We start from the raw sequence: 19,386 nt of genomic DNA, 5'->3' as shown, positions 1-19,386 counted from the left end.
TGCAATTAATTCAGATTCTGCTCCTGTCCCATTCAAGCTTTCCTTTTCCTAAACAGCTTCAGACGTCCACCTCTGGGTCTCTGCCATCTCCTCCTTTACGAAACCTCAGTAGCAGCAATGGTAGTTATTCATTCATGCTCCCCCGATACTTAAGACCCAAGTTCCAGCTCTATGGGATCGTGACAGTGGTCTCAATATGTATGTCATTGAGAACAAAATCGAAATCAGGTTCTCTGAAAAATAACTTGACATTATTCGAGACTTTCCTCTCATTTCTTCTTGGAATATGCTAGTGTACAAGAGCAATATGTTTTTTGCTCTTTAGTACTTGTTTGGGGTTTCACTTACCCCACTCACTCCTTTATTCAATCATTCAAGAAACATTACTGTGTATGTACTATGCCCAAGGCCCTGTGCTAAATAGTGGGGGTATAAAAAGAGAAAGAGCAGTTCCAACATTTAAACAGCCCCAGAAGAGAGACGAGTGCGTGACTAATTATAATGTAATTTCAAAGCCTTATGGGATCTTCCCTGGCACTATGAAACTGGAGAAAGCAGCAGCGTTCAAGTGGGTGAATGTATATTTGGACTGGGGGGAGAGATACTGCTCATGAGAGACTGAAAATATTCCTGATGGAGATGAGTCACGAAGTATAGCCAAGTCCTTTTCAGGTGAGCAAACCGCAGAGGGTACAGCAAAGGTAGGAGGCATCAGAGAGATGAGTTCATTTGGAGAACATAGAGGACCCCAAATGGCAGGGAAAGGTGAGTCTGATGGTGACTATGATGGTGAGTAAAGAGTAAATAGAAGCGAAAAGAAACAGAAAACATGACTAATGTTCTTCGAGTTTAAGTTTGGTTAAATATAAACAGAGACTATTCTTTGTTGCTTAAAGAAAAAAGAAAAAGGAAAAAAATAAACTTTCATTTGAAATGTTCCCCTCCTAGGAGTTATTTGCAAAGCAATCTAAGACCCGGGGAGTCATGTGGATAATTAGCTAAATGGGATGAATACTTAACCTCAGAGATTCTTACTCACATACAGAAGTACAGAAGTTAAAATGAAAGTCAAATCTGTGGTTCAGAAGGAATGTTCCCCCTGGGCCATACTGGCAAGAATCTTGAAAGTTTCTCTGGTGGTTTTTGTTCCCTTCTTCAATTTACCAGAGCACTCCATAGGAAACATCCGTGTTTCCATGTCATGTCAAAAGAAATCAAATGTAAATCATGGTGCGATTCTTTGCTTTTTCCTCAATAATTACTTATTTTTCTTGGAGAGAAACAGACAACCCAGTAGCTGGCTGACAGCACCAATTTGCCATCTTATAAGAGAATAATTTTGAGACTTGAGGTTCCGTGCACATAGGCACAGAATAATGGAGATGCACTCTTGGGTTCTGAGTGAAGGGTCCTTTGTTATTTAACAGTTTGTAGCAAATTTGATGCTTCTAGCTTGTGGTTTAGAATCCCTATATTTTCTCTTTGTCCTGTAATGGTATTCCTTTGTTTCTTTGTTTAGTATGGAGTTCTGAATACATCAGTAAGTTTTAGTGTCAGTGACCACTATACTTTATTATCTAGGGTAAAAAGAGATATTATTCATTTCTTCTTAGCCACAAGCATTGAGTTATATAGAGAAAATATGAAGTTAGAGGAAAAGGTTATATCTTATTCTCATACTCTGCTTCACATATATCTTTTCCTTTTAAACTTTTCTACATGGCCTCACATTTACACTGCATATCTGTTTTGTCCTTTTATAGTGGGGTGCTTCGCCTTCTTTAGTTTTTTTGCCCCCTTTTTCACTACTATCTCACCGGCACCAGACATGGCTTCTGAGTACTGTTTGTGCTCAATACATACATTTGTTGTATGAATGCATCGAGAACATTCACTTTCGTCGCGAACATTCTTTTGGTTTCTATAATCTTACTTTTAGGATTGTTCTTTCTTTCGGGTTCAGTGGCTCAGCCTATAATCCCAGCACTTTGGGAGGCGAGTGGATTGTCTGAGTCCGCGGGTTCGAGACCTACCCGGGCAACTTGGCGAGACCTCATCTCTACAATAAATAAAAAATTAGCCGGGTGTGGTAGCATGCGACTCTAGTTCCAGCTGCTTGGAAGGCTGAAAGGGAAGGATAGCTGGAGCCCAGCAGGTTGAGACTGCGGTGCCTGGGAGTGTGCCACTGCACTCCAGTCTGGGCAACACAGTGAGACTCCAACTCAAAAAAAAAAAAAAGTTCTTTCTGAGAACTTTGGTAATGGTCTCCCATCTTTCCCCCAAATTATGTGTTTGGGATTCTCTTTTACTCATATTTTAGGTTCAAATGCATATACTTTATCACCATCTCAATTTAAATGAGTCACAGTCCTGTTTTTGCCTAGCATTTTCTTCCTTAGCCAAAACTTCATTATTATCTGCTGAACACCTCTTAGATTTTTCTTCCAATTCCAATGTAAGAGTTCAATTTTTCTCTCAGCCTAGTCACTACTTTTCCTGTTAATCCTTTACAACCAAATCACATAAGTTTAAATTTTCTTATTTCATATAATCTCTAAGAAGTAACCCTGAAACTTTGTTTTGTACATTAACTGCTACAAAATGCACAATTTTTCAAGAAAATTATGAACAACTTGTTCAAGAAAACATTCCAAAGTGATCCCTTCTTCCTTATCACTATGATAACATGTGAAGAAAAATCTTAAAAGTCTCTAAACTCCTGTTTCAGATAAAGACTTTCATAATCTAGCCAATTATGTATTTTTTGGCTATATTTATGTTCTGTATTTGAGCAAAACTATAATAATGTATTATTTGCAGACTTGTTCAGACAATTCTGAAAAAAATGAAAATGCCTGACCCACCCATGCAGAAATTTTTATTAGTTATCCCTCAAATTACTTGTAATTGTTTCTGTGTACAAAGGTAGAAAAGAATTTGGACTTAATTTATTTCTTCCAAAATTAAGATATTACTCTATGACACTTACAAAACTTTCTTATAGAAAACCTTTGCTGAAGCGTGGAAGTATGCCAGCTCACTGATTCAATAACTACAATCATTCTTTCTTTTTAATACTACTAATTTTTCATAAAAGTTGCTGAATAAGTCTTTTTAAAAATTCTATTTTTATCACTACCCGACGAACATAATTGCTCTCCAGAGGCCTGCTTGCTGCTTTCCTAACCAATTTTAAATTTTGCTTCACTTATGACTCAATACTGTCTGATGTCACCCAAGCAATCATACTTATTTTTCAATATGCGGCTGAGACCCCCTTGGATATTTTTACTAACTGGCAATGATGGCATCTAGGTTCAAGAAAATCTTCCAATAACTTGTGAAATGTTTGTAACTTAAAGAGCAATCTTTTTTCTAGGTGACACAGTGTCATCTGATATTTGATATATCTGCTTACCCACCTGATGAAACATTACAGTAGGTTGTTGCTCAAGAAAAATAGGCAAAACAAAGTTAGCAGTATGAAAAAATAGGTGTGCACACCCTTGAACCCAACAATTGCAATTCCGGAGATTTATCTTCAGGAAATAATCAAGGATGTATTGTTCACAATAGAGAAAAAATTGTCAGCAACATAAATGGTCAATAGTACAATTTCTTTTTAAAATTATAGTAGATGAAAATAATGGAATTCATTTAAACCTCATAAATAGTATTGAGAAAACTACTTATTGACATGAAAAAGGAAAGGGTTTACTAAGTGAAAAAAGTATGTACAAAAGTAGGTATAACGACTCCATTTTGTTAGAAAAAATAACTATTTAAAAGCATGCAACCGCTACAGAATACTGAAGGTTAAGACATTAAAAATTAGCTGGGTTCAGTGGCTAAGCCTGTAATCCCGCGCTTTGGGAGGCTGAGGTGAGTGGATTGCCTGAGCCTGTGGGTTCGAGACCCACCTGGGCAACTTGGTAAGACCTCATCTCTACAATAAATAAAAAAATCAGCCGGGCGTGGTTGTGCGTGCCTATAATTCTGGCTACTCGGAAGGCTGAGGCGGAAGGATCACCGGAGTCCAGCAGGTTGAGGCTGCAGTGGCCGGGAGCGGCCACTGCACTCCAGTCTGGGAGACAGAGTGAGACTCCAACTCAAAAAAAAAAAAAAGGACGCTAAAAATTAATTGTGGTTATATCTCAGTGTTGGAATTACAGTAAGAAAATTTTCTTCCTATGGTTTCTTCTACTTTCAATTTTTTTTTTACAAAAGTATGTTACACTTTTTAATGAGATTTTAATGTTATCAAAATTTATATTTGTTTATTTAAATGCTAAGTAATTTGGAGTCTCTGATAATATTTCTCTCTCTCATGATATTTTTTCTCACTTTGGCTTTGTTCATGCTGTTGGGATATTACTGGGATACTATTGGGAGTATCTTCCTTAAATGTAACATACTGATCTCAAATTGCAATGTTTACTCACTTCCCTCCACTGAAATATGATTTGGTTGTAAGCTCTGACTGAAATAAGGTGACATCTTAAAAAGAAAGAAGCCCTTACCTGGATATCAGTCAATTTGCCCAAGATACGACTTGCAAGCTTTGGACCATTCTCCATAGTTGGAATGTGTATTGGCTACAAAACAAAGAGAAGTGAGACAAATTGAGGATGACCACGTAGATGGTGATAACAGGCAAGACATGTAGCAGTTCCATTATATTAAGGCAAATAAAGAATAGCACTATAGCCTAATGATTATGCATGCTAGTTCCTTATGTCCAAGACTCTTTTCTGGTCTGAATTTGAATTAAAAACTAACTAGCCAATGATAAGGTGTTCACTGCCTGTCAATTGATTTTAGGGCACAACTGGTTTATAGGCTAGTCTTCAGGCTGAGGAAACAAGAAGCTAAGGGAACCTAAAATAGTGGTTAAACTTAAAGAATCCTATCTCTTGCAAGATTCTACATCTAACCTTCTGGTAGTGAACGAGAACTCAAAGATATTTACCATAATTTAGTGCAAGTTATTTCAGGAGCATAAGTTATAGCAAGACTATGCCTTCACAAAAGCAGCTTCTATATCTATCACTAGTTCAAGCTAAACTTCCAAGGGTCACACCTCCACAATACTGGACAACATGATTCAATCCATGCCTGAGAGCTGTCATGGCCTAATCTGTATCTGAGTCACGCCTACGCATGTACTGCCAGCTTGTAGGCTTTGACAGTTTGATTTTAGTAGATAGTGTGTGCTCTCAAACACTTTTCCTATCTTGTCTGTTAGCACAATAGGATAATTAGATGTACTTTTTAGCTATAAATGCCCCTTAAAACAGGATCATTAAAAATATGCTAAACCTAGCCAGAGTGCAGTGGCTCACACCTGTAATCCCAGCACTTGGGAGACAGAGGCCAGAGGATTGCCTGAATCCATGGGTTCGAGACCAGCCTGGGCAACATGGCAAAACCTCATCTCTACAATACATATAAAAATTAGCTGGGAATGGTGGTTCATGCCTGTAGTTCCAGCTACTTAGAAGGCTGAAGCAGAAGGCTTGCCTGAGCCCAGCAGGTCAAGACTGTGGTGGCCGTCAGTGTGCCACTGCACTCTAGTCTGGGTGAGAGAGTGAGATTCCGACTCAAAAAAAAAAGAAAACCAAAAAAACCCACAAAAATGAAATGTGACCTAATGACAACTTCAGTTCATAAAGTGAATTGATAGTATAACCATAATATTACCATAATAAAATACTAAATAGTATACTATAATAAAATACTAAATAGTAGCTTTATAATCAGTGCAAGTATTGCTATAAAACAGGATAATTCTTCTCTTATAAATCAATCAATCTGCAGATGAAAGTATGTTAAGAGCAATCCCTTAAAAGCAAATAGTAAAACCTTAGCCAGTGAGGCAGTCACCATTAAAGTCAGATCAGCTGAAGAAAAATAATTGTAAAATAAAACTTCAAAACTAGTAGAATTTGTATTTACATCTGAACATCATGGGTTTGAACAGTGTGGGCCCCTTATACTCAGATTTTCTTCCGCCTCTGCCACCCCAGAGACAGAAAGACCAAGCACTTCTCTTCCTGAGTCTATTCAATGCAAAGGCAATGAGGATGAAGACCTTTATGATGACCACTTTCACTTAAAGAATAGCAAATTTATGTTCTTTTCCTTGAGATTTTCTTAATAGCATTTTCTTTTCTCTAGCTTACTTTATTGTAAGAATACAGTAGATAATATATTCAACACAAAAAATATGTGCTGTTTATATTATTGGTAAATCTTCTGGTCAACAGTAGCCTGCGAGCAGTTAAATTTTGGGGGAGTTAAAAGTTGTATATGGATTCTTTAACTGTATGGGGGATCGGATGTGCCCCTAGCCATGTGTTGTTCAAGGATCAATTATAATATGAGTAATTTAAGTCAATTCACATTATAAGAATAATGCCCACTTGCCTGTAAGTTAAAAAGTCACATGCTGAAGTTAATCATAAATATCGAATATTTGTTATAAAAAGGAAAGCAAGAAAATTTACAAGAAAATGGAAGCACAGCGCATATAAAATCAGACTTGAAAGAAAAATAAAAATAGATAAATAAGAATAAAATTGGACTAATTTACTAAGGATATTTCTTCCAATCAAATATACCAATTCTTTTTGTAAGATTTTAATAAAAGCATCAGTTTGCCCAGTGAAAAATTTTTGTAAAGTACTCTACTTATTAATAAAAATAACAATAGTAACAGTAATGTAGAAGTTGATCATACAAATGCATTTTCCATAGCTATGTGCCATTTCTACATTCAGAAATCAGAAGCTGCAATCTAACTACATGTAGAATCTTTCTTAGTGAGCTGTAGATAGAAAAAGAGTAACAGGCTATTAGCATGGCTCTAATACCTGTACTGAGATAAAGCAGATGTGACACCTGTCCAAAGACAAAATTGATTTCCCACCATGTTTGAGCTTATGTGAAATCTCTGGAAAGAGGGTAGTGATATAGATTCGTCTGAACAAACTGTCCCAGTTAATGTAACGCCAAGTTAAAAAAAAAATTGCTGAACACGGTGATGTGTGCCTGTAGTCCCAAGTACTCAGGAGGCTGAGGTGGGAGGATCACTTGAGCCCAGGAGTTCAAGACTGCAGTGAGCTATGATCATGCCACTGCACTCCAACCTGGGTGACGAGACTGTCTCTTAAAAAGAAAAAAAAACAAGCCGGGCTCGGTGGCTCAGCCTGTAATCCCGCGCCTTGGGAGGCAGAGGTGAGTGGATTGCCTGAGCCCGTGGGTTCGAGACCCGCCTGGGCAACTTGGTGAGACCTCATCTCTACAGTAAACCAAAAAATCAGCCAGGTGTGGTAGCGCATGCCTGTAATTCCGGCTACTCGGAAGGCTGAGGTGGAAGGATCGCTGGAGCCCAGCAGGTCGAGGCTGCGGTGGCCGGGAGCAGCCGCTGCACTCCAGTCTGGGCAACAGAGTGAGACTCCAACTCAAAAAAAAACAAACAAAAAAAACCAAAAAAACCTTTGCATCCTGGGTCCAATTAAAATTTTATTCACACACTTAATAATTAATTAAATTACAGGCAAATGTCTGGAAGTGACAGAAAGTGAGGAAATCCTCGTCTTACCTCGCCCTTGTACAGTATATCAGACACTGGGCAGACAACGCAGGCTGTGCCAGAGCCAAACATCTCCCTCACTCTGTTTCCCTTCACAGCAGTTGTCAAATCATGCATGGTGAGGTATCTCTCTGATACCTTAAATTCACCCTGTTTGGAATATAAAAAATAAAAACAATATGTTTTAAAGGAAAGGGCATGCAAAACAACTGCAATACTTGTTCTACTTTCCATTCTGATTGAACTCAGATAATGTCATAATCACCCTTCCAGGGAGAGCTGGAAAGTACACACCATCCTACTGGTGAACACGCTGAGATGTTAAGCAACCTACTTCAAGGTCACATCATTTACAAATGAGATAACCAGAATATGGCTGGGTTCGGTGGCTCAGCCTGTAATGCCAGCACTTTGGGAGGCTGAGGCGAGTAGATTGCCTGAGACCGCAGGTTCAAGACCAGCCCAGGCAATTTGGCGAGACCTCGTCTCTAAAATAAAATTAAAAATTAGCCGGGCGTGGTAGCGTGCGCATATATAGTTCCAGCTACTTGAAAGGCTAAGGTGGAAGGATCGCCAGAGCCCAGCAGGTCGACCGTAAGTGTGCCATGGTACTCCAGCCTGGGCAACAGAGTGAGACTCCAACTCAAAAGAAATAAATAAATAAGAGATTACCAGAACATCCAATATAAGATTATCCCCACAAAATACATGCTGCTTCTTGCCTTTTACTTGTCATGAACAAAGTCTCACAAACTGATACATGTCAAATGCTAACTGATGCATATTCTATGTCAACCGTGTCTTAAACCCCATTTTTCCATAAAGGAGAATGATATATTATATAATATTAATAATTATAACTACCATTTATCCGTCCCATATCACCATGTCAAGTTCTGTAATTCTAATGGAAGGTATCCTTGTTTTGCAGATAAGGAAACTAAGGTTCAAGAAGGTTGAGGGGTATCCCCAAGGGCACATAATGAGTAAATGGCAGAAACTAGATTTAAACCCAGGTCTGATTTAACTGGCTCCTTCTGTAATTTTTATGGAATAAAAAACACAGACAGAGTTTAAATATCTAAAATATTTTAAAAAATTGAATATATCTTTGGACTCCGAGAAATTGTATTATATGTATTTTTCTTCCTAAATTCACTGATAGTAGACTTTACAGTGATATTCCTCTTCCTTCATTTAGTATCTTATTCAGTTGAATTTCATTGTGGAGTTAGTGGTATAACCTCATCAATTTCTGCCAAACTGTTTGAATATCTTCTTTGCTCAAGAACAGAAAATGGAAACAAAAAATCCTAATCTGTCTTATCCGTTTAATACTCATTCTCTGATCTGTTTATTTCTCATTCTTTTATCTTAGTGGTTAAAGTTTGAAATTTGTCAATAAGTTATTGGAATAAGGACAAAAAAGAATAGATGAGTTTTAAAAAACTAAGATGAGAGTATTTTTAAAAATCTACAGACCCAGCCGGGCTCGGTGGCTCAGCCTATAATCCCGCACCTTTGGGAGGCTGAGGTGAGTGGATTGCCTGAGCCCACGGGTTCGAGACCCGCCTGGGCAGTGAGACCTCATCTCTACAATAAATCAAAAAATTAGCCGGGCGTGGGAGCGCGCGCCTGTAATTCCGGCTACCTGGAAGACTGAGGCAGAAGGATCACTGGAGCCCAGCAGGTCGAGGCTGCGGTGGCCAGGAGTGGCCACTGCACTCCAGTCTGGGCGACAGTGAGACTCCAACTCAAAAAAAAAAAAAAAACAACCTACAGACCCACAATAGATAAAAATAATCAAGCCAGTTTCGATGGCTCATCCTGTAATCCTGCGCCTTGGGAGGCTGAGGTGAGTGGATTGCCTGAGCTCGCTGGTTCGAGACCCGCCCGGGCAACTTGGTGAGACCTCATCTCTACAATAAATCAAAAAATTAGCCAGGCGTGGTAGCGCGCGCCTGTAGCTCCAGCTACTTGGAAAGCTAAAGCGGAAGGATCGCCTGAGCCCAGCAGGTCGAGACTGCGGTGGCCAGGAGCGGCCACTGCACTCTAGTCTGGGCGACAGAATGAGACTCCAACAGGCTATAAGTAGATTTGGAAGGTTAGGAAACTATGTTTGCAATAGAAATATGGCCCTTTGTAAGTTTCAATTTCTCTCAGTTTGTAACTGCAATTATGTTGTTCAAAGGTAAATAAATAAATTCCAGAAAATCAGCCAAGTTAATTAAAAACAAGCTGAGTTCTGTGTCCTGGAAAAGGGGGGAAAAAAAGAGAGAAAAAACCTCTCTTGTAAATAAACAGAATTGTTTTTACTTTGCTCACCCTTACTTACTTATCTTTGGACAATTTCCCCTGTCTGGCAATTCCCCCACCAAACCCCACATGCCTCTTGGCATTTTATGTCTCATGTTTTAAAATAGCTTTTAAAATAAATTACAGCTAAGGAGTCAAGAAAAAGCTTCCTCTGTAATAACCTATTTTTCATGCTAGCAGATCATTAGTGTGGGAAGGCATTTCCACTTGCAACTTGTCATCAAACCTTCTGTACTTGGTTGATTTTTTTTTTCTTTAATAAAACAAAAATTACTGAGCTTCAAAAATATATCTTTCCAACTGCAAACATATTTAGGACAGGGCAAGCTGTTTGAAATTATACCAACAGTTTGTAAATGTCATGCCCAATGTGCCAGCCAGCATGTGGCAGTTGGGTCTTGTCTACTTCAGGGTTTTGTAGAATTATTTATAGCACATTTCCTCTATTTTCAAAGCATGTTCCAGGGAAATTGTACTAGTGCTCTCCTAGATGATGTGTGTGTTTCTAAACATTAGTCCCATTAGTACTGTTTGACCACAGTATGCTCAAAGCCTTTTCGTGTTCTTTGGAGACCATTTTAACACATGGGTCAAAAGTTCCATCCAAGAACCTCTGCCAGACAACTCATTCAATATTCATCTTGAATATGTTATGTCACGTCCAATACTAAATAGTTTAATATGCTTGTCTGCGTCACATGGGTTTGAAAGTCTTCTGAAGACAATGCTATATTTGCTTGTATGTTCTGTTTTTTAAATAAGCATATATATGAATTTTGGAGAACAAGAGGCAGGATGGAGGGAGAAAAAAGGTAGCCAAACCAATAATATTTTGTTAGTAAACATTTATGTTAGTGAAATTCTTTAATTTCCATGACAAGCATGGTTACGCTGGAATAAATAGAGGAAAGGAAGAAGTATGTATCGTTACCATTTAGAAACAATACACTTAGACTTGAAAAGTTAGGGACTGGTTGGATGGAAGTACACCAAGTATGAATCAGGTAAGATGGCAGGAGATGCCTGGTAGATTGGGATTAGTACTAGAATACTTCTTCACTAGAACATCCTGCTAAACTGGTTTCTCTCTGCCCTCCCTATAGACGATACTTACTTGTTAGTCTTGCCAAGATGTACTTCTAGAAGAGTTCTTTCTACTCAAGTTAGAATTTAAAGATTAGATAACATTGGTTGGAACCACAGGATATTATTTCAACATTAGAGTGAGCTTATTTTGATTACTTTATCTTTCAGGCCTGTAAAAGTTGTTCATGTTAAAGGTACCCACCCACTTGTGTGCCAGGTCCAGAATGCACTGCCGTGTCACTCCTGGAAGAATGATGCCATCTAGCGGAGGAGTTGCCAGTTCTTCCTCTGTCAATTAGAGTATGGAATATTTTCAAGCTTTATCAGGCATGCCTTATATCAACAGCAACTGTTAAAAACTGTTTCCCACAACTTTGCTAGTAATAAACATAAAGATAATGTTACTCTTCTACATTGTCAAATACCCCAAATCTCCCAAAACAATTCATACTTCAGGTAGATCTTTCTTTTTTTTAAATAAAAGAAAAAGCCAGGTGCTGTGACTCACGCCTATAATACCAGCACTTTGGGAGGATTATTTGAGGCCAGGAGTTCGAGACCAACATGGGCAACATAGCAAGACTCAGTCTCTACAAAAAAAACTTTTAAAAATTAGGTGAGGCCAGGCACGGTGGCTCACGCCTATAATCCTAGCACTATGGGAGGCGGAGACAAGAGGATTGCCTGCATCCAGGGGTTTGAGACCAGCCTGGGCTGGTGTGACCTTACCTCTGCAATAAATAAAATAAATCAGCTAGACATGATGACACATGCCTGTAGTTCCAGCTACTTAGAAGGCTGAGGCAGAAAGATCACCTAAGCCCAGCAGGTCGAGGCTGCAGTGGTCGTGAGTGTGCCACTACACTCCAGCCTGAGTGAAAAGGGAGACTCTGACTCAAAAAAAAAAAAAAATTAGGTGGACATAGTGGCATGTACCTGTAGTCCCACTACTTGGGAAGATTGCCTGAGGCCAAGAGTTTGAAGTTGTTGTGAGCCATGATCATGCCACTGCACTCCGGCCTGGACAACAGAGTGAGGCTGTGACTCAAAAAATAATAATTAACATTTCAATAAAAAGAAAATAAAGTTACTCATCTAATCATCTTTAATTTATCCTTAATCAGTAAAATAATGAGATGGTTTCCCACTGACAAACAGTAAGAGTTATAGAATACTTCAGAGAAATATTCTTTTTTGAATCTTAAAGGTGTGGGGCACAATTCAGGGTTAGGCATACAAATGTTCATTATATAGGTGCCCTTGTTGATGAGGTGTGCTCCCCCTTTCTTGGCAGATTCCCACTACTGCCAATCACGCCTCCCCTACCCCCCATACCTGGCAGTTTCCTGCTACTGCCAATCCTTTTCTAATAGTATTACAATAATTGTTCAAGGTCCACTTATGAGTGAGAACATGTGATACTCAGTTTTTTGTTTCTGTGATACATCACTCAGTATTATAGACTCCAAGTCCATCTAGGTTGCTGTGAAGTTTATGATTTTGTCCTTCTTTATGGTTGTGTAATATTCCATCATGTATATGTACCACATTTTTTTAATCCAGGCAAGAGGAACATTCTTTTTTTATTATTATTATAAAGATGTGGGGTACAATTCAGGGTTAGGTATACAAACATTGATTATGCGGGTACCCTTGTTGATGAGGTATGCCCCGTCCTCCCCTAGCAGTTTCCCTCAACTGCCAATCCCATTCCCCCTCCCCTGACAGTTTCCCACTACTGCCAGTCCCTTACTTATAGTATTATGATAATTGTTCAAGGTCCGCTTATGAGTGAGAACATACGTTACTCTGTTCTTTGTTTCTGTGATAGATCACTGAGTATGATTGACTCCAAATCCATCCAAGTTGCTGTGAAGTCCATTTATTTATCCTTCTTTATGGCTGCATAATATTCCATTGTGTATATGTATCACATTTTCTTATCCAGTCCCGCTTCTATGGGCAACATGGCTGGTTCCATGTTTTTACTATTGTGAATAGAGCTGCAACAAACATACATGTGCAGGTATCTTTTTTGTAGAATGATTTGAGTTCCTCTGGGTATATTCCCAATAGGGGAATTACTGGGTCATGTGGAAGGTCAATTTCTAGTTCTTTCAGAAATTGTCACACTGTCTTCTAAAGAGGTTGCACTAGTTTGCATTCTCACCAGCAGTGTAGAAGTGTTCCTTTTTCTCCACAAGGAGGAACATCCTAAAGTCAAAATTTCCCTTAGCAGGTTGGGCTCGGTGGCTCAGCCTATAATCCCAGCACATTGGGAGGCTGAGGCAAGTGGATTGCCTGAGCACATGGGTTCAAGACCCACCCAGGCAACTTGGCGAGAACTTTCTCTACAATAAATCAAAAATTAGCCGGGCATGGTAGTACACACCTGTAGTTCCGGCTACTTGGAAAGCTGAGGCAGAAGGATCGCCGGAGCCCAGCAGGTCGATGCTGCAGTGGCTGGGAGCATGCCACTGCACTTCAGTCTGGGCAACAGAGTGATACTCCAACTCAAAAAAAAAAAAATTTCCCTTAGCAGATAAAAGCTGGTTAGTAATTAGAATAATGAAGATAGAATCTTACTAAGGAACAATAACCATTACCAAACTTACTAAAAATACTACAAAGGAACCCCTAGGAAGTATGTGTGTACCTGCTCTGGGCTGGTCACTGCCTCCATGCTGCCCTTTGAGAAGTCTATCATTAGTGATTTGCAAACCTGATAGAGTATCAACACTAAGTATAGAGATGCTGCCTTCGCCCTTTGAGATTCAAATATCATAGACTCAGTGTGAATTCAAGTATTTATATGGCTAAAAAAGAAAAAAAAAAGACACCCAAAAAACAAAACTCCAAGGCTGACCTACTGGTCTACTGTGAGATGACCATGGACACCCCAACCACTGTGAGGGTTGGCATGATGATCCATCTATGTCACATGTGTTCCATCAACTGTACAATGTCCAGACATTGCCTCTTCTCCCCTTTAACTGGCTTCTTTCTGACCTTCCTTCAGGGAGCAGCCTCTGGCCAACACTGGTCTCTGAAGACCATGCATATTCCCAATAAAGAGTCAAGGAGTGCAGGTGACCAAGCAAAGTTGAAAGTAATGTGGTCATCACATGCAATCAATGTCACTGTAAACATAGAATAGGAATTTGACTAATTGACTTGCTAGCCCATAAAACCGTTTGCTGTACTACCCCAAAGCATGATTTCTTTCTGCACCAACCCACCACCATCCAGGCCTCATGGGCAGACCCTTTCCTCACTGACCCACTGCCATCAGTGCCTCCTGTAAACTCTAATAAACTAAAATCTTTTCCTGCTGGACCTCTGGGTGACTTCTTTGGATTAGGTAAAGAATCTTAAAATCAAGTCCTCTCGGCTTTGGGGGTGCCACATCACAGCTCTCCTTGCAATATTTACGCCCAAAACCTCCCTTTCCTTCCAGTCTCTGGCACAAAGAATCTGACACTGAAGCTACCACCCTTTCCTTCAGCACAAAGTGGTTCTAGGTTAACCTGCTCACTGTGGTTGCATCAGACATGCCCAACAACCATGCTCTATCTGGAAAACCAAAACTCCATATTCATTTTTGTATCCCCAAAACTGGGCATCATGCCTGGCCCAAAGTGGTATGTAATAAATGTTTTTGAATAAAAAATAAATGAATACATTTTCTTTGCTATGATACAGCAGTATGGTTTTTTTAAAATTGTGTCTGAAAATCATCTGCTGAAAATTGCTTTCTGGAAAGAGGAAAATTTGTTCTTGGCAATGTTCTTAGGGCTACTTTTTGTCGTGTTTAGAAGTGTTGATGATCTCAAAATAAACATGTGTTTTGCAATAGCTAGCTAACTAGATACATAAATGTATGGATCTATTTGTGTGTATAATATATATGTTCGCACACACATACTTCTAGTGCCCCCAAACCAGACCTTTCTTAAAGCTTGCTGAGCTCTGAGACTGCATCAACTTAAATGAAAACAGCAGCCCTGCATGTGCAAATGCTGTTTTGTGAAATATATTTAACACCCAGAACTGTAACCACTAGCCTGAGGTCAATGAACAGAACATCTGCTTCTCTGGTTGCCAGACAGAGATGATGACATGACAACATTTGGGTGAGAAATATTCATTTTCCTCTGCAACCACAAACATGCTTACAAGAGCCAGAACTAACTCCAGATTGCCCAATGTGAGGAAAACAGAACCTACAAATGTAGCTTGTTTTTGACAAAGAAATCATTTTTAGGGGATGAGGAATTTAGAAGAAATAACAGCAGGATTCATCTGTGACTTCCTAAAATCAAGGACTAATGGAAACCAGGAATGTAGGTTTGTGTAAGTTCTCTAAACATCACCAGCACAATTATCCATTTATTCTGCAAATACATATTGAGTGCTGTTTACTGTTTCAAGCTCTATGAACACAGCAGCGAACAAAACTGATATAACTCCCTGCTTACTTTCTAATAGGCAGAGGTAAGCAATTATTGTGTTAATAGTATGCTAGACAATGGAGGAAAAACAAAAAGGAAGGAAGGACAATGGCGAGTGGTGGGAAGTAACGAGGAAGAGACTTTAAATTTTGAACAGGAGCTCAAGGCAAGCCATACTGAGAATGGCATTTGCGAGCAAAACCTTGAAGGATGTAGAAAGGAAATTGTGCAGACATCTGAGAAGAGTGCTCCAAGTAGAGTCAGTGTAAATGTCTGATGTGTCTGAGAAGGCTCCTGGGGCCCGGTAGACTGAGTTATGTCAGTATTCACTGCCAGTCATTTGCCCAAACTGACTGTGAACTCAACCACAAGGACTGGGTCTTATTTTTTCAAGGTTTCTCCAGTGTCCAGGACACAATACAATTCTTTTTTTTTTGAGTTGGAGTCTCACTCTGTCACCCAGACTGGAGTGCAGTGGCCGCTCCTGGCCACCGCAGCCTCGACTTGCTGGGCTCTGGCGATCCTTCCTCCTCAGCCTTCCAAGTAGCTGGAACTACAGGCGCGTGCTACCACGCCCAGCTAATTTTTTGATTGATTGTAGAGATAAGGTCTCACCAAGTTGCCCAGGCGGGTCTCGAACGCGCGGGCTCAGGCAATTCACTCACCTCAGCCTCCCAAGGCACGGGATTACAGGCTGAGCCACTCAAATGGTAAACAGCAAGTGTATGGGTTATAAACTAAATTACTCATCGACAGAATGAAAAAGAGAATGGAGGCTGTGTGAGCTTACCACCACAGGTGTTCTCACTGAAATCAAAATGAAACTGGCCTAATTGTCCAACAAGCCAAACACCCATAGCACTGAAGCTTAGGAGATTTACATTTGTATAAGAAAACGCACCCACTGCCTATTGATGAGCTCTTCTTCCTTACCCCCCATTCCTGTTTTCTTGCAGGTAATGGTTACAATGAGATGCTAGATGCCCTCCATTCAACCACCTGTTGATTAGCTCCTCTTCCTTGTCCCTCCTTTCTTCCTTCCCAGCAATATAAACCCTTAACTTGTTTATTTATTTGTTTACTTTTTGAGTCAGAGTCTCACTATGTTGCCCAGGCTGGAGTGCAGCCGCACACTCGTGGCCACCACAGCCTTGACCTGCTGGACTCAGGCGATCCTTCCACCTCAGCCTTCCAAGTAGCTAGAACTGCAGACATGTGCCACCATACCTGGCTAAATTTTTAATTTGTTGTAGAGACGTGGTCTTGCCAAGTTGCCCAGGTTCGAACCCTTGGACTCAGGCAGTCCTCTCGCCTCTGCCTCCAAAATGCTAGGATTATAGGCGTAAGCCACTGTGCCTAGTCAACCCTTAACTTTCATAGGGGAGGAGGAATGGGTTTGAGGTTTGTCTCTCCAGTTGACATCACCTGTAAATAATAAAGTCTTCTTCTCTGTCAATACTTCTTGTCTCAGAGATTGGCTTTTCTGTGGGGCAAACAACAGAACCCTAGACTGAACCCATGATGTTCGGCAACAAAACTCCCATGAGTTACAGGTCAAGTGCCACAGTGACTGTGCATAGTAGCATTGTGCTTTAAATACACACTATCCACTATCTTATCTACCTTCCTGAACCAGCCATTTCCCCAACAGGAGCAGTGCAAGTGGTTGTTCACAGAAAGATGGCAGGCTATTACTGAAAGAACTCTGCTTATACCTCCTGTCAGTAAAGTTTGTAAAAAAAAAAGAAAAAATCAATATTTTTCTGGTCTTCAACTCATTATTCTTTGCATTTTCCTAAAGCTGTATGGTATTAACCAAAGTCACTACAATGTTTTATTTTTTAGCCCCAAGGTTATTCTGATATCCTGTTTACTTCTCTCATAGTACCATTCAAACATTGATTTCACTTCCTTTCTCCTTATTTCAAATTGTATTTGATCTGTTAAGTGAACCTCTCCAAACTGAAGGAACACATTAAAACTAAAATCATCTCAGGAAACCATAATCTGAATAGTAACTCTTAAGGTCTTGTATATTTTGCAAGAGGCAGAAGACAAATTCACTCATTTCCATTTTGACCTTTAAAAGCTATGGTGGAAATGTTCCGTGATTATTGTTTGGATAAGAATTTTTTACCAGAACAGTTTCTGGTATTTCTGGTTAAATCATGTAGCTCTGATTCAGACTGTGCTTAAATCCTGACATCTCCCATCCATAAAAATAATGATGGTACCACTTTGGAATGATGCAACTGTTTTTGTTTCGGGTTGTGTGGGTTTTCTGGCAGAGTTTGGGGGTGTGGGGGAGGGGAGTGAGAAGGGGCAGGTGGGAAGTAGAGTCAAAGCAATGTATTATTAAAAGTGCTGAGATCAACACTGGCTATCATCTTCCAAGCATAGCTTTTGTTATATGTCATATATAATAACTCAAATTTAGAAATCACAAATATTCCAGTATAAATTTTTGCTTTCAAATAGCGCCAAGGACAAACAGTAGGAGTGGAAGAATGAGTATGATCTGTATCTGGCTTTTCTAATGCCAAGGATTACCAATGGCCAACCCCAGGACAAGGTGTACTTACCACACCTGCTGTTTATTCTACCTCTGACTGGAAATATAAGGCTCATCTTGTTAGTCTCTGCAACTAGTACTAAAATTAGTACGTTGCTCTAAATTCAGCCACATCTGAATCACCATTTTCCTCTTTTTGTGGCCAAATAACATAAGAGCAACAGAGGGTACAGGAGCTGCTTTAAAATAAATATTTCATTTAAAATTTTTTAATTGAAACTAATACTGTGGTTTCATAAGCATTTGAAAACATCATTTTGTATTTCCAGTCTCTATACCACTACTGTGAAATGCACAACCTAGGAGTATAAACAAGTCTAAATTTCTAAATTTAGTGTGACTATCAAAATTCTAACGGAAATAAATGCATATGTTTTCCCCGCTGCTACTGGCCATTTAATTCAATACCATACATTTTGCCAACACTTCACTGAAGCTCTATGGTCTCTGCCAGCTAATAAAAATAATAGCAAAGAAAGGTAATGAGCATTTAGTATATCAAAGGTAGTAGAGAAATGCTGGTTTCTATAATGGTCATGCAGTAATAATCTTGAATGAACCAGGTACAGTGATTTGTCTTTAAAAATGATGTTCTTTTTAGGCACGGAGGCTCACACCTATAATCCCAGCACTTTGGAAGTCTGAGGGGGGAGAATGGCTTGAGCCCAGAAGTTCAAGACCAGCCTGGGCAACATAGTGAGATCCCATCTCTCCAAAAAAATCCAAAAATAGCTGTGTGGTGGCACATGCCTATAGTCCCTGTTATTCAGGAGGCTGAGGTGGAAGGATCATGTGAGCCCAGGAGGTCAAGGCTATAGTGAGCCAGGATCATGCCACTGCACTTCAGCCTGGGTGACAGAATAAGACCTTGTCTCAAAAATTAATTAATTAGTTAATTAATTAATTAAAATGATGTTCTTTAATCAAAATGAGTTCCAGAATAAATCTGGAGGGCTTTTGATATACAACCAAAATATGTAGGATGGGCAACAGTAGTTAAAATAATTATAGCAAGAGAGTACACTGAATTCCTTATGAGTAGAAGGAATAGACTATGTTTATTATTCTAGCATTTTATACATAGAATACGGTAAATGATCATTGAACTGATCATTCCCAATACAATGTGTCCAGATAGAAAAAACATTAGGGGACAGTAAGAGGGATAATCACCAATCATGGTGATTTACAACCCTAATTTGACATCTTGAGAATTAGTACATATAGAGCCAAAAAAACAAACCAAACCAAACCTTTATAGCTTCTTTAAACTGAAACACATGTCTACATAGACAGCAAAATACAGTAGTCCTTAACCTTTGGAATCGTGCTACTTACTCCCTTGTTCTAAGTTTCCAGTTCTTGTC

General features: G+C 39.5%; 1 protein-coding gene across 1 annotated transcript in view; it reads right to left on the bottom strand.

Moving 5' to 3' along the window:
• BCAT1 (branched chain amino acid transaminase 1) overlaps positions 1–19,386 on the bottom strand; it is an 89,343-nt gene that overhangs the window by 14,199 nt on the left and 55,758 nt on the right. The window contains exons 8-10 of the mRNA XM_008061299.2: positions 11,199–11,284; positions 7,604–7,744; positions 4,521–4,595 (exon numbers count right to left, since the gene is read on the bottom strand). Of these exons, the coding sequence (XP_008059490.1) occupies positions 4,521–4,595; positions 7,604–7,744; positions 11,199–11,284 (302 nt within the window). The remainder of the gene's footprint in view (positions 1–4,520; positions 4,596–7,603; positions 7,745–11,198; positions 11,285–19,386) is intronic.

The sequence above is a fragment of the Carlito syrichta genome, unplaced genomic scaffold, assembly GCF_000164805.1.
Source record: "Carlito syrichta isolate Samal-C Ts95f unplaced genomic scaffold, Tarsius_syrichta-2.0.1 Scaffold305197, whole genome shotgun sequence".
NCBI classification, from domain to species: Eukaryota; Metazoa; Chordata; class Mammalia; order Primates; family Tarsiidae; genus Carlito; species Carlito syrichta.
Note: the sequence above shows the minus strand (reverse complement) of the source record. Positions and strands in the feature narration are given on the sequence as shown.